The 16,216-nt window shown below is 42.0% G+C and overlaps 1 protein-coding gene across 1 annotated transcript; it reads left to right on the top strand.

Annotated features, from left to right (window-relative positions):
- The first annotated feature begins 667 nt into the window (after nt 1–667).
- On the top strand, nt 668–13,437 carry LOC146057860 (keratin, type II cytoskeletal cochleal-like). The gene is made up of 9 exons (XM_083169636.1): nt 668–1,584; nt 3,567–3,775; nt 3,911–3,971; nt 4,053–4,148; nt 5,325–5,489; nt 6,654–6,779; nt 10,818–11,038; nt 11,825–11,859; nt 13,092–13,437. Exons 1-9 carry the CDS (start codon nt 1,147–1,149, stop codon nt 13,205–13,207), a joined length of 1,467 nt encoding a protein of 488 aa, XP_083025762.1. The 5' UTR covers nt 668–1,146; the 3' UTR covers nt 13,208–13,437.
- The last annotated feature ends 2,779 nt before the right edge of the window (nt 13,438–16,216 follow it).

Here is a 16,216-nt window from a genome sequence, read left to right on the forward strand (position 1 = left end):
GGGTTTCCGTCGCGCTGGCGACGGAGACTGAGACGCGCGTGCGCGTGAGACGCACGCGCGTCTCAGTGCATTCGCTGGCGTGGCTGCTGGCGGGTCGCCAGCGCAGACGCCATGGCAACCCGCCAGCAAGGATGGGACAAGACCCATCTGTATGTCATTCTTTTTCAATTTTTCAATTGAAAAGAGAGCGAGACAGAGAAGAAAAAATTGTCGGACAAAGAATTAACCTCATATCCAGCATGAGAGCTCCTGGGCAGCTAATGGACACCTCCTCCCTCATCTCACGGTCCCTTTGTCTGGTGTTTAAAATCTCATACAGTACATTAGTTTTATTGATCACAAGGATCAAGATAATTTATCACAGAATGTTTGGGACACATTTGAAAAAATATATATATTTTTTTTTATTTTTTTCATTTTGTCATATGAAACTGGTTCGTGCTGTTACAGTGTACAAATACATATGAAAATATTATCCACAATAAAAATGTCCTTTCAAATTAATAAAAATAGTTTTTAAAAGATTAATGATAAAAAAACCCAGAAAGAGCAATTATCATAAAAAAAAAGAAAATACTAATTAAATGGATTGCAATTCAGTGATTCCTTAAGCTGCAGTGTCTAGTTATATTGACATTAATAACCCTATTTCTCTCACCAGACATTTTACGAAGATAATGAAATTAAGAGAGTCCTCATAAACAGAAGTCATCTGTGTTTATGTGACTTTGTATGACAAAATGAAGACTACTGTCCCGTAAAGAACACTTTACGAGCTGACCCCAATTTCATCAATGACAGTCATGAGCGTAAATGTGCATAAGATGAGTTGTGCTCCATTACTGCAAAGTCATCAGTATTAAGTGATTTTCATCTTTTCATCTTTACTAATATCCTAGGTGTGTTCCTACTTTGTATTTTATTTAACTGTTCTATTAAATTTCATTAAACCATGATGATGGGAATACAAAAAATGCCAAAATAGGACGTCACAAGATGCAATTACAGGGTCTTAGTGTACATAAAAGTAACCAAGCCCACTGATGTAGGTATATAAAGGGTGAAGTTCTATGGTGTGTTCAGAGGGACTCAACTGGCTTGATTTGCTTACAGTCCATAAACCACAGTTCCCATCAGTCTTCAAAGATGTCTCACCACTCCGGACATAGCAGCCACGGACACAGAAGTTTCAGCTCATCCTCGGCTTGCTTACCACCAGTGAGCAAACATGGTTCCATTAGCTCCCTCACTAACAAGAAAGTGTCTATTGGCCACAAAGTGCACCCTTCATTTAGTAGCAAAAGTGTCTACAGTGTTGTGTCTGGGGGACATAAGGTATCATCTGGCTTGAAGAGCGGACATGGATATAGTTTGTCTGGAATTGGACATGGACATGGGTTGAGTGGAGCCAGCCATGGATTTGGAGGATCATTTTGTCCCCCCGGTATCACTCAAGTAACTGTGAACCAAAGTCTTCTCGCCCCTCTCTGCCTGGAGATAGACCCAAACATCCAGAAAGTCAGAATTGATGAAAAAGACCAGATTAAAGGTCTGAACAACAAGTTTGCCTGCTTCATAGACAAGGTAATTCAACCACTAGATTCTGTCTGGTTATTCCAGTCTAGGGACCGTTATGCATATATATAACGGCTAAGTGTTTAGCATTTGCTACTTGCTGAACTTGCACGGGAACTATACAAGATGGTAGTCACCTACATCGTTGCAGATTATTCTGTTTAGCACTATGGGCCTTATTCTAGTTCACTCTTAGAGGCAAATTCATTCTTAGCTGGACAAAACCATGTGCACTGCAGGTGGGGCAGATGTAACATGTGCAGAGAGAATTAGATTTGGGTGGGGTTTTTTTTCAAAGAGAGATCTATATTGAAGAGTAAATATAAAGCAGTCAGTATTTTCCCTGCACAGAAACAAAATAACTCACCCAAAGCTAAATCTCTCTGCACATGTTACATCTGCCCCCCTGCAGTGCACATGGTTTTGTCCAGCTAAGAAGGAATTTGCATCTAAGAGTGAACTAGAATAAGGCCCCATATGCTACTCTGTGATAAGTACTATAGGCTTAAAAGTATTATAACTTTAAATCGGGTTTACACAGGTTCTGTGGCTGGCTGACTTCAAGCCTGCAAATCACCTGGTTTTAATCAGCCACAGAACCTGTATAATCAATCAGTGTTCCGGTTTAAAGTGACAGAATGGGATAAGGTATCCTTGGCCAGGAGATACTGCTCTGTACTACCTATGATGCTCTTTATTGGTCTCTGATGACAGAATTGCAGATCTTAAATCAGGTCCTATAAGTTTTCTTTCTGTTTTCAGAATGTTTTTTTGCAGAGCAAAGAAAATGTGAAAATAAATTATTTATAATTCTTCAGTATTATATCTCCGGTTGCAGTTTCATGCTAGTCCCATATTCCCATAGAGTGTGATGTCATGTTATGTATATATAAGGGGTGGTATAGCACACCGACAGTCGGGATCCCGACAGTCATTAGCCCAACGTTGGGATCCTGACTGCCTGGACTCAGACAGAGGGGGGAGTGCAACAAAGCCCCTTGAGGGCTCGCCACACTGTGCTCGTCACGCTGTGGGCACAGTGGTTCGCTACACTCGCCACCGATTATATTCTCCCTCTATATGGGTCGTGGAGCCCCACGAGGGAGAATAGCCGGTGGCCATCGGGATCCTGAGTGTCAGGGTTTTAATAGTCGAGACTCTGATGTCGGTGTAATGACTGTTGGAATCCCGACTGTCTGTCAGCTATCCGGCACCCATATATAAGGCATTAGGAAAAAATAATAGCATAAAATTAAAGCTGGCTTCCTATCTTCCTAACTTTTGTTCCTTGAATTCAAATATGGAAACCCTAAAGACATTTTTATTATGAATGTTAAAAAAATGTACATACAGTACATAAAAATGCAATTCAAATCAATATTGTTTAGTATTTCAGTATATCCCATGGTAAAACTTATACTGTATAGTAGACACAAACTGCGGGATGTAATGATGCCCGAGTTCGGTGGCCATGCGGCATGGTGGACAAACGACAGTTGTTTTAAAGGGGCAATCATTTACAAGGCATTGCCGCTTTTAAAAAATGTCCCACACCACCTGCCAAACTCAGGCATCATTACATCGGGCCAAAAATATCCAATAGTACAGGAACACCATTTACTGACCTTTATTTAGTAAATATATTGATATTTTATGACAATTAATAAAAAAGTAATGTTCACTATTTTAAGGCTGAATTCAGATTGCTATTGACCCTCTTTGCTGTACTTGGGGATAAGAAATGGGCTCCTTTAAAATGGTTCCACAGATTTGATAGACTGTCATCTAACAAATAACCTGCATCCAAGAAACAGGCTGGGCATTTTATATGCAGACGGCCTCTGCCGTTCACCGGTGAAGTCAGCCTATCCAGTACCAACAGTAGTTTCCTATCTTATTCCAGTGATTGCCTGTGTATGTTGGTTCTAAATGTTTGGGATACAAAGGGTTTATGATGGCGCTCATCTATTCAACTTGTCTGTCTATTTTAGGTGAGGTTTTTGGAGCAGCAGAATAAGATGCTGGAGACAAAGTGGTGTCTATTGCAAGAGAAAAAACCAGCCAAAAGCCATATTGAGCCTCTCTTTGAGGCATACATCAGTAACCTCAGGAAGCAGCTGGAGAGTCTGGGAAGTGAGAGGATTCGCCTAGAAGCAGAAAGAAGGTCCATGGAGGACGCAGTAGAGGAATTCAAGAAAAAGTAAGAATATTTGTGAAGAAATCAACGTCAAATGGGAAGCAGCTTTACATGCTGAATGCTAAATTGGAGTCCTATGCCCTTAGTATGTTCTGCATAGCTGCCGTACAAATAATTACTTGTGTGTCTACCTGACAGATATGAAGATGAGATCAACAGACGCACAGCTGCTGAGAACGAGTTTGTGGGACTGAAGAGAGTATGTATTAAACTCATTTACAGATTATGCTATGATTATGAAGATTAAATGCATCAGCAAATAATCTTATTTCCCGCATAGGATGTTGACACTGCTTTCATCAACAAAGCTGAACTACAAACTAAAGTGGACTCCCTGACGGATGAGATTAACTTCCTGCGCGCCCTGTTTGATGCGGTAAACAGTTACAGCTTTTCTGCATTTCTGCTTTGTGAAACTACATTTCCCATGAGTCTCTGCACCTGTTGTGGACTGACCATTTTGTAATAACTTCCTTCCCTTGTGTTGGTCAATATCTTTCTTTTTAGACTGCAATAATTACTTTCATGCTAACATGCCTCACTCAATTGGAGTTGAGATACATAAGATATCCCGGCACTCAGGATGCTGCCGGTCACAAAACTGACCCCAGCATCCCGAAACTGAGAATTCTTAAGGCACTCAACCCTCTCCCTCTATCCCCCCCTCACCCTAACCTTCCCTTGCAACAGCCAAACCCTAACTATCCTCCCCCCCCCCCCCACCACAACATGACCCTAACCCTTCCTGCCAGGGCCGTTGCAAAGTTTTCGGCACCCTAGGCAAAACTTGAGATCACTGTTCCCACTTCTACCTACACACCAATACCGACTATCCAGGACCTCAAGTGCAAGTATGGAGATGGCGTCTTAGAAGATCCATTTGCATTAATGCCATTTGCACTAAGTTCAACAAACATTCCTCTCTCAGAGTCATCCTTATATTTATGATAGTCAGACTCAGGGGTGACCCCCGTATTATGGAACGCCTAGGCAGCTGCCTTAAACTGCCCAATGGTAGAGTCGGCCCTGCTTCCCGCTAGGGCCTAGCCCTAACCCTTTACCTCGCAGCCTGAGCCTAACCCCCACTTGTAAGTACTTAAACCTAACACCCCCCTCCCCTGCAGCCTAACCCAACATCCCTGCCATTTAAACCTAACTCTCTCAACTAGTACCTAAACAAGCCCAGCCCCCCTTTCCCCACCCTGACCATAATCTGCCCATCATATGAGACCATAATCTGCCCATCATATGAACATTCTGGGTGCCTGTTGGTATTCCGGCATCGGCATCCCTTGGAATCCGTCCAACCTGGGTGTTATCTGTACGGGTTCCTTCCCCTGGTCTAGAACCAGTTTATTAGTTGGCTTCTTGCTAAATTTACCCTATTTGTATTATTGTGTGATAAAAATGAAAGTCACATCAGTGGAGACAGGTACTGATGGGAATGAACAAAGAACAAAAATTCTCTGGACAGGGCTGTGCAATATGCTGGTGCTATAACATTAATCCCTGTACAGACAACACATAGTAAACATACAATATTTCCCTTTAGGAAATTGCTCAGCTCCAGGCTCAGATCTCCGATATCTCCGTCATTGTGTCCATGGACAACAGCCGGGACCTGGATATGGACAGTATCATAGCTGAAGTTAAAGCTCAATATGAAGAGGTTGCTAACAGGAGCCGATCTGAGGCTGAGGCCATGTACCAATCAAGGGTGAGTCTGACACACAAACTGGATTACTCATTTCTCAATTATTGGTGCAGCCCAGGTAAATCCCCTGTAATCCACAATGCATGTTTTATGATTTAACAATCTTTAAGTACTTCTTTTTATAACCACAACTTAATCTATGCACATTACTGTTCCCAGTTACATTTGTTTTATTGATAGATAGATAGATAGATAGATAGATAGATAGATAGATAGATAGAAAAATGTATTATTATGAAATGAGTTGCATTTAAGTTTTCAGTATTTTATTTTCTGAGTCATTTAGTACGAGATGTACTTGACCTTGAAAAGTAATAAAATAGAGAATGATAAACTACTGACTAATCGGCTCCTTCCTGTCATTTTTCAAAACCAGCCCCTGAAATAGCAGTTGTTACAATATCACTCTCTATTTTATCACTTTTCAAGCTTAGTACACCTGGCCCTTAGTACACCGAGTTCAGGTGCCTTTGCCGGCGTTGAAATGCACCATTCACCACTGATTGGATTGAGCCCGACGATGAATTAGTGATAGCCCCAATTTGGTAAGTTAGGACAGCCCCAATTTGGGGGCTTATCTGATCCCTATATCCAAAATGGGACAGCTTTGTTGTGATTGGATTGGGTGGCTAAGAGGTTTACCGATGGCAGAGGTTTATCCCCTGCCATGCTACTTGTAGCATTCATAAAGGTGGATTCGGGAGAGAGGAAAGGCTGAACTAATCAATCCTATGCAAAAGTAAAATACTGTTTGATGAAATAATGTATTTAGCACAATAAGGGACTGGTGCCCTTGAAATAATGTAATCCAATTTAGGTGCCTTCTTAAGGCCCTCCATACACTATGCGACTTCTCTGATATATCATATACAAGCCTATTCCCTGCTGCCAGAGGCTGTGCGAGTCAGAGGTCAGATGTGTAGCAGGGCCAATTCTGACTCCAATATGATATGAACGAGATCGTGCATCAGATTGGTTGTCAAACACATGTGATTTGACCACTTTTCCCCCTATTTCGTGTCCTCGATCCATCAGAATTGTGTGAAAAGTGGTCAAATCATACAAATATGGTCAGACCTGTAATTGATGTAGCATTACTCAGAACAGTGCATTGCAGACAGTTGTTCCTCAGTCTTGGTTCAAATTAACTTGTTTTCTTTTCCTTAGTATGAGGAACTGCGCATGACAGCTGGAAGGCATTGTGATGATCTGAGGAACACTAAGCACGAAATTACTGAACTCACACGTTTGATACAAAGATTAAGAAGTGAAATAGAAAATGTGAAGGCACAGGTAACAAATTCAATTCCATCTCATAAATGTCTGTTTCTTATGGGGCCTAAACACGTATTGATGTGTCTAGATGTGTTGTTCTGAGCGATGCTAGATTGGAAAGAACGCTCAGATCGCTCAGCACACATCTGTCAGGGCAACTGTTCTCTTGTAATAACACCACACTGACTATTTATCGATAGTGATGCGTGGGGCCATGCATTCCTATCACTATGGCCCTTAAACAAACAGCGATGTAGGGGCATTTTCTGAGCGATGCTGTTAAATTATGTAAAATCGCTCACATTTAACACACAAGGGACCTAATAGATTAGAATAAGGTAATATATTCCCCACTTCTACTGACAATTACCACAGGAAATCCATGCAGACTTACTGCATGACCTCTGCAATAACCATTTTCTAATTTTAAACTGGTTTATGGAATACACAACAATTTATGCCCAGACCCCTGTTGTAGCTCCACCTACAGTATCCACAGCTCTTCTTTTTTTTTTTTTTTTGTCAGTCCCCCAGGCCCCACAATTTCTGATGGCAGCCCTGTCTTAGATATTCCCTTACTCATTACATTGTATAGCCATAGTTGCCTACCCTCCTGCATTCTGCAGGAGACTCCCTGAAATAGCAGCAATCTCCCTCTCTCCCTCATTAGTCTAGCAATCTCCCTCATTTCACCTAGCACATATCACTGTAACATTTTTTGGGGGGGGGAGAAATTAGAGATAGATACATTTACATTGAATAAGCAGCACCATTTCCCAGCACTCTACCAAGTATAGTAGCTCTTACTAACTGCTTTGAGGCTCATCTACATTTGGATATAAGTCATTTTAAAAGATTCCTCTCAGATGTAGCAGTACAGCCACGCTTCTAGGTGCCACGTTCACAATCTCTTTTCACAATCTCTCCTTGGCCCTTATTCTGGTTGGTGCGGTCGAGCCGCATATGCGGCTCCGACCGCACCAGACGAATCCCCGCCTACAAGACGGATCGGCACGGCCGTCCGTACACGGACGGCTGCCGATCCGCATGAAAATGGCGGGGCGTACGCCTCCACCATGTTGGGAGCTGCCCCCTGCATTCGATGGTCGATGACCATCGAAGGCAGGGCCGCACGCTCCCCCCGCTCACGCAAGCTTAGAGCACACGGACAATCGTCCGTGTGAAAGCTTGTATTGGGGCGGGCAGCTGACATCCGGCGATGTCAGCTTTCCGCCCCCATCACTGGCGTCATAGCCTCATTACCATGCATACGCCCCGCGTTTGCATGGGAACGCCCATGAAACGCTGGGCGTATACATAGGGTAATGAGGCTATTAAGCCCCTCACACCCCTATACGCCCCCTTTGCGGCGTCTAAATTTTTTACTCGGCGAATTCCCCTGCACATGCGCAGAGTGACCTCTGCGCATGTGCAGAGTGTAAACATCGGCGGTACGGCCGCACGCGGTCCGTACCGCTCAGATCAAAATAAGGGCCCATATATGGAAGTAGACATGCTCTTTGGGTGGAGCATGACACGCCCTTTGGGTGGAGCATGACACGCCCTCTCAATGGGGCACCTTGCAAAATTCTATTTCCAACTATAATCTCCCTGAAACTAGTTTTCAAAAGTAGGCAAGTATGTCACAGTGCAGGGGAGCTTTTTACTACTTCAGTGAAGATGAGATTGTAGAGATAAATCTGTCCAGCCAATATAAAGTCCCTGATGTCTTTTTAATACCGTGTTGCAGAATGTTTTTCCAGCAGTAACAAGCAGAACAATCAAAATAAAGCACTATTGTTCTAGTGTTACCAGTATGATTAAGTAGCATGTATGAAAAGTATTAGATCTCCATTTTATGAGATAATAAACAAAAGAACATGAGCAAGGTGGAATGTGTTCAGATGCTAGGTGAGGCGTGGGAGAGCTTCCAAAAGATGATGATGTGACATTGCTCACAATGTGTTATTGATTGACCTTGTCATGCATATGCCTGTGATTCACCAGACAGGGACCGAAACATGAAATCACCTGGATGAGTAGCCTTACAGATTTCTGCATTAGCACACAGTAGAAAATCAGGAATCAGCATCTTTCCCCAACTACAGCCACTTTGAGTGTGACTCAGAATAAACCCTTAAGGCAGTGGTTCCCAAACTTTTTTGCATCATGGCACACTAGATTATCAAAATATTTGTCAAGGCGCAAAGTTTGCTACCGATAATTTCAGAAAACAATATTAAATTAAATAAATTGTGCTTATTTATCATCCTTAGCTCCAGTTATGTGGTGAGGGACAGAATTCACTTCTGTTTAGCCACATATTTAAAAACTGGAAGCCACAAGCACTGGTTTTGCCTATTACATTGACCATAAATAATTTGAATTGTTCTGGACAACCAAACCGAGGCACCCCTGCAAGTGCTCCGAGGCACCCCAGGGAGCCTAGGCGCACAGTTTGGGAACCACTGCCTTAAGGGTTTATTTACTAAGATGGGAGTTTATTGAAGATGGGATGTTGCTCATAGCAACCAATCAGAGACTACTTTTTATTTATTTAGCACCTTCTAGAAAATAATAGAATCTGATCTGAATGGTTGCCCATAGCAACGTCCGATCTTCAATAGAACTCCTATCTTAGTAAATAAGTCCCCTTAGTATCTATATGCCACTTAATAATCCAGTGGTGGTTTAAGATAGAAAATGGCCCAGGTGCAGCCTCTGCTGGGGCCTCATCCTCATTGTGGAGCACTAGGCTCTGGCTATAAATCCTGCACTTGTGTAGGCTTAGTTGCCTACATTAAGGGTCTCTTCTCTGGGTACAGTGCTTGCTCCTTCGTGCTCCGCCCTCATATCATTAGGCCCCGCCCTGTCCTCTCCTCACAGACCTGCAATTCCCCATAAAACCAGGAAGCGTGCGGGATGCAGGAGATCTCGCCACTTTTCCATGAATGTCAATCACCCTGCGAGCAGCCAGCGATGGCTGCCGATGCACGGACATCTTGCGCATGTGCACAGCGCACCGTGTGCATGTGTGGCCATTCGATAATATCCCATGCTGCGAATTTGCAGCTTTGCAATTGGGTCTAAATCAGGCCCCTTATGTATGTTTACATCTTCATTGGATCACAGTCATCTATATATACAGCAATACTGTTTATGTTTTGATTTTCATTCAGGCATTTATTTTTGCTAAATATTCAATAAACTCAAATTCATATTCAAAAACATCTAAAATAGGCATGTCCAAACTATGGCCCTCCAGCTGTTGTGAAACTACAAGTCCCATCATGCCTTGCCACAGTTTTGCTATTAGGGAATGTTAAAACTATGGCAAGGCATGCTGGGATCTGTAGTTTCACAACAGCTGGAGGGCCACAGTTTGGACATGCCTAATCTAAAACAATCAACATATAAGAGAGTAATATAGGGTAACTATCTTATTAGAATTGTATTGCTATTTTAGCACACAGTACAGTTTAACTCTCTGTCCTGCAGAGGGAGCTTCAGACTTGGCCATGATCTTAATAACAGCATTGTTCTGTGTAATGTCACCCATTGCAACAAATCAGGTTATTCTCTAACTTGCACTAGAAAAATGACAGCCAGACAGTGATTGGTGGCCTTCCGCAGTAATATACTACTTTAACTTTTAAGCACTGGTAATAATTGCAACTATGTCCGCATCTACATGCTGTTTGCTTTTTTCTGTTTGCAGCCGTAACGAAAACAGGGCATCTGGGTTGGTCATCACCAGTATTTAAGGCACTGTGGCATATTGTGAACTGGGGTTTCTGTGTGGCATAGTGTGATTTTAGGGAACTACTGTACAGTGTGTTTACACAGTTGTGATGCTGGGAGTATTCACACAATATACGGTATAATTGCATTGCCGGCATATGCTATTGACAGGTTAAATTGGTAAATTGTCTACGCAAGTTAGATGACCTGTATCCCCAACCCCCAACCCAATGACTGTTCTGTCATTTTGAAGGGTTGGTAACTAGTTGAATATGTTATCTGAGGAATAATATAATGCCCCTTTGTGTTATCTAGAGAGCTAAGCTGGAAGCCGCCATAGTACAGGCTGAAGAACGTGGAGAAGCAGCAGTAAAGGATGCCAAGCATAAACTGGCTGAGCTGGAGGCCGCCCTACAGAAGGCCAAGCAGGACATGGCTCTCCAACTCAGAGAATACCAGGAACTGATGAATGTTAAACTAGCTTTGGACATTGAGATCGCCACCTACAGGAAGCTGCTGGAAGGAGAAGAGTGCCGGTCAGTATTTACCATTAATAGCTCTAGATGTTAAGAATATTTTTTAGTCTAAGAAAATAAACATGCAAACATTTTTTATTTGCAACACACAGTAATAATAAGCTTCATGTAACTTGAAAAATGTATTTATTATCTCTTTTTATATTGATGACTTTTTGGAGGTTCTCCATGAGAAGACCATAGTACAGTATAAGCAGGAAATGTTGTGGCCTTCTGCTCCATGGGAGGTTTCTGTCCTCCTTGAGCTCACCTTAGGACACCTGCATTGCACTTTGACAGGAGTCCTGTCCCAGTCAAACTCTCCACCTGGCACTGTAAGAATTTCTCGAATCACCTCTATAGATATACAGATAGAGCCATGCTCATCTATCACTTTAATAGGATTAAGTGAGCCAGGGCCTTCGGACTTAATCCCCTGCTGTATTGTTCTATGTATTGTATTGCAGCTGAGAACAATAGATGATAATAAGACTTGGTGAGCCATGGCTCACCAGAGAAGGCTAGTTGAAGAAGGCTCCATCTAAAGCGCCTCCGAGGTGACATAATGTTGCGGCATGAAATCACCTCTTTGGCAGTGACATGTATTCAGGATTTCTGTTATTGGAAGCTGGTGTGATAATTACTGACACGCAATAGAGATTAACTGTATGATTAAATAAATCCAGAAAACATGTCCTGTTGTAGTTGTAGTTAAGGATATGGAAAGCACCTAATGTACTCTATAGTGTTCTCTTACAAATATGTAAATACTGTACCTTGTAAGTAACCGATTCCCTTTATTTTTAGGCTGGTTGGAGAAGGACAGGGATCTGTTAGTATCTGTAAGTATATAAAACTTATTTAGGATTTTACATTTATAAAAATCAATTCTACAAATTTACTACAAAGAACTCGGACACATTTTTTAAATATGTTTGTGCTGAACAGAAAGTTTTTTTTTTTAGTTTTATTAAATTATTTTATATACCAGGAGGCAAATAAGAGAAAGTATGTACATCTGTTCTAGTAATTAGCGCATTACTGTATATCACAAATATCTAATGGATGTAAACATTTGCATCAATTACCATACAGTACTACTATCTTTTGCATATAAATATAAAGAATCGCAAAATGTTCCAGCGGTTACTGCAAAGTAGCAATATGGGCAATATCTGTGTTAAGAAATTAACAAAAATAGTATTTTATCTTAGAAACAATAATTATTGCCAAAAGAAGAGCAGTGCATTATATACTAAGTAACATTTTTAAATAAATGTTAAAAAAATAAATTATAACAATATACTGGTTAACAAATAATATAGGGCCTTATTCTAGTTCACTCTTAGAGGCCAATTCCTTCTTAGATGGACAAAACCATGTGCACTGCAGGTGGGGCAGATGTAACTTGTGCAGAGAGAATTACATTTGGGCGGGGTTTTTCAAAGTGAGATCTATATTGCAGTGTAAAAATAAAGCAGTCAGTATTTTCCCTGCACAGAAACAAAATAACTCACCCAAAGCTAAATCTCTGCACATATTACATCTGCACCCCCCCCCCCTGCAGTGCACATGGTTTTGTTCAGCTAAGAAGGAATATGCCTCTAAGAGTGAACTAGAATAAGGCACATAGTTCTAAATAGAAAACCACCATCATTTTGTTTATAGAGGGTCTACTTTCTTGTGTAGGGGTGAGTCAGCCATTGCCATGGTGTTTCAGCACCGGCATTGGCAACCCGATCTGCCTCCTTCGCCTGGCAAGCCAACTGCCGGATTCGCCTTAAAGTGCTCACTGCCTACAGGGCAGTGAGCAGTTTTGAGCGAGAGGCTCACCGCCATAATGTGCCGCAGTGTTGCATATAGAAAATAAGTGGAGGAGTTTCCCATAGCAACCAATCAGCTTCTACTTATCATTTTGTGGAATGTACTTACTAAAAAAGTTTTCATTGTATATTCTCACCATATTTAATATGTAATCATCAGAATATTTCTCTGTATGGTGCTACAGACACTTGGTGGCACCACATACATAAAGGATAATAATTATAACAATATTGTGTTTTATCTATTCCAGCTGTGGTCAGCAGCAGCACAGGACACAACACAAGTGGCCAACATCACCACACAGGAGGATTCAGCTCCGGAAGCCTCTCCAAGGGGAAGCACGGACACCACGCATATAACTGTTAGTGTACAGTAGGACATCCTGGGCCGGCTGCACTTACAGTATTTAGCATCACTTTCTTATATTTGCACTGTTACGAGCATGACCATTCTGGGTTGTGCTCGATGGAACCAACATAATTGCAGCCAATGATCTTTCCCTTGTCTGTAGTCATCCTGTGTTCTACACATTTGTGTCTTTGGTTTTTGCAAGTGGGATTATTATTTGTTAAAGCTTCATGTTATTACGCCCTTTCTGTATTGTAGCCATCTATACATATTTACTGCTTTTCATTTCCCATAATAAAGTGTTTGTTAACAGCAACATCTTTCAGTCTGGTTTTCTTCTAACATTATTATAATTAGATTTACATAACTTGGAGGGTGATTCAGGATTGAACAGTAAGGTGATAGCTGCTTCTTAGTTGGAAGCAACAGCAATGATAAGATTTGGTAATGAGGCATCCCTTGTATCCGCTGCTTCTGAGAATGCAGCACCAAATGACATGAGACACCATCAGGCAGCTGAGAAACCCATGACCGGTCATTACCCAGTGATCACAGCTTTGGTACTAAAGCCCAGAAATCTTTGTTGAAAAATCCTGTCCTCAGCATTCCCATGAAATGGATGTGTCATGCCTCCATATTGGTAGAATAAATCAATCACCAACCCATACACCCACCACCATCACCACCACCACCACCACCACCACCACCACCACCACCACGCTGCAGACAATCAATTGACTTCTGCAGCCAGAGTACATCCAACAATGCAGGACCTGTACTGCACAATGTACCGAATATTGGTACATAACAACCAATAACTGAATTACCCCCTTGATGCCTACATTACATACTGGCAACCTAGGGCTGTGCCTAGGATGATACTGCTTCCTTCCTTTTTGATATTGGGGGTAATTTTTCAAAGCCGCTACATTCTCTGTGGTTTCACTTCCTGGGGTTAAGAGGGCAATAATAGTAAACACAAAAAAAGTATACTATTGTAAAGCGCAACGGAATCTGCTGCGCTATATAAGAAACTGTAAATAAAATAAATAAATAAAAAAACACATGACCAAGCACATCCAAATTACAGTCAGCAAAGTCATCCCAACATTCATTGAAGGTTTTCAAGCTGTGTAGTACTTTATCCCCGATCAGATCAAAATAAGCAGACGCCCAATGTAAGGCCAGGAACAGCACAGGTGTGTTAGTTATTAACTACACACAACAGATATTTCTGTGACAGTATACAATAGACATTCTCTGTAATGAATTTGCGTTATACCTTGTGCTCCATACTGTATATCCTCAAATAATCCAAAGGAAAAGGTTATACAGTAGAGAGAGAGAGTCCTTTTAATGAGAACAACCAGTCCTGTAGAGGAAGGAAAGGCTGAGACAATAGTTACTAGTGAGGTTGGAGTGAGTTTTGGGATGGCAATATAGCTAGTAGTAGACTATACTATAGGGAAGAGAGGGCAGATGATGGGCATCATCATCGGGAAACGCATCCTGGATGGGTGTGGTATAACAGTCATTAGCCCGATGTCGGAATCCCAACTGCGGGGAAACAGCCAGCAGGGGCAGAGCAGCGGGCTTGCTGCATTCACCATGCTGCAGGCACAGTGGCTCGATACGCTCGCCATCTATTTTATTCTCCCTCTATGGGAATCGTGGACCCCCATGTGGGAGCATAGCCACTGCCTGTGTGTCAGGCTTTTAGCAGTCCGACATTGGGGTAATGATTGTCGGAATACCGACTGCCAGTGAGTCCCCCGGCACCCATCCTGGATCCCTACCAACAACTCGGGCCTTGAGTCCCAGGGAGCACAAGCTACACCCCGGTGTCTACAGGTGGACGGTAACCCCCATCCAATTATTTCTGCATTCGCACAATATATGGTCTTCGGCATAATAGGAATGGACAGTCTTGCATTGTGATTTTATCAAATTCCCCTTCCCCCCCGTACTTTTTATTATACCAGCACCATTGGTCACCATATTAATAAAATGTATCATTGTTTTTAATTGTACAATCAGTCCAATCCTTTATTCATTTCATTTATTTTTATAAATACAATATATCAGTTTACAGGGCTGCTATATCCCAGTTTTTTTCCATCCTGGATGGTGGCTGGGTGCAGAATGGGAGCTTGCAATTCAGATGCACAGATGATCCACATTATGGCTGTGTTATTGCAGTGTTGCAGACATGTCACTGAAGTGTTAATATACAATATACAGATGCTTAATCGCTCACACTGGAGGCCATGCTCAGATGGACAATCTTCAGATGGTCTGGTGCTGATGTAAGTTCCCATGGTGTGACCAATGTTGGCAACTAAAGACACATCTCACATGTTTGCTGCATCTCTGTCCTGTGATATGTTACTATTTCCATGATCACATACTGGACATGGAATAAATGGTATCATATTGGTATAATATTAATTCTTCACATTCATTATAATTAGAGGATAGATTAAAGACAAGGTGAAAAGTATCAGTCCCAAAATGTGGTCATACACACACTGTGCTGGCACGTTGTAGCCTTATAGAATTCTAGAACTCTTTGATATCCACTGCTGACCACATAAGTGCATATGCAGAATGCAGCACATCGGGCAATTATCAGGGGGCTCTATATCTATATCTCATTCTCTATATCTACCAGTGGTCAGTAGTGAATAATAAAGTGGTTCCAGCAATGATCCAACAGCATCAAGCCCATGAAAGTGAAACTTTCCTGAACTTGCAGCGGAAGAGCCTTCCCCTAATTATAGCCATTAAGGTGGTGCCCTGATTTACACAACCAACTCTCTTGGGGATACAGTCATTAGGTCAAAACCAAGTAGGTCGACAAGCATTAGGTCAACACCACTAGGTCAACATGCAGGTAGGTCGACATGACTTTAGGTCAACACGACACAACATATGCCGACAGGTGATATTTCATGCCCTACCATCCACCGTGCCCGAAGCATGGCGAGTGTGTCGAGCCATGTGACGGGATGCGGTGCTATGTTTTAG

Source organism: Crinia signifera, chromosome 2, assembly GCF_055691185.1.
Source record: "Crinia signifera chromosome 2, ASM5569118v1, whole genome shotgun sequence".
NCBI lineage: Eukaryota > Metazoa > Chordata > Amphibia > Anura > Myobatrachidae > Crinia > Crinia signifera.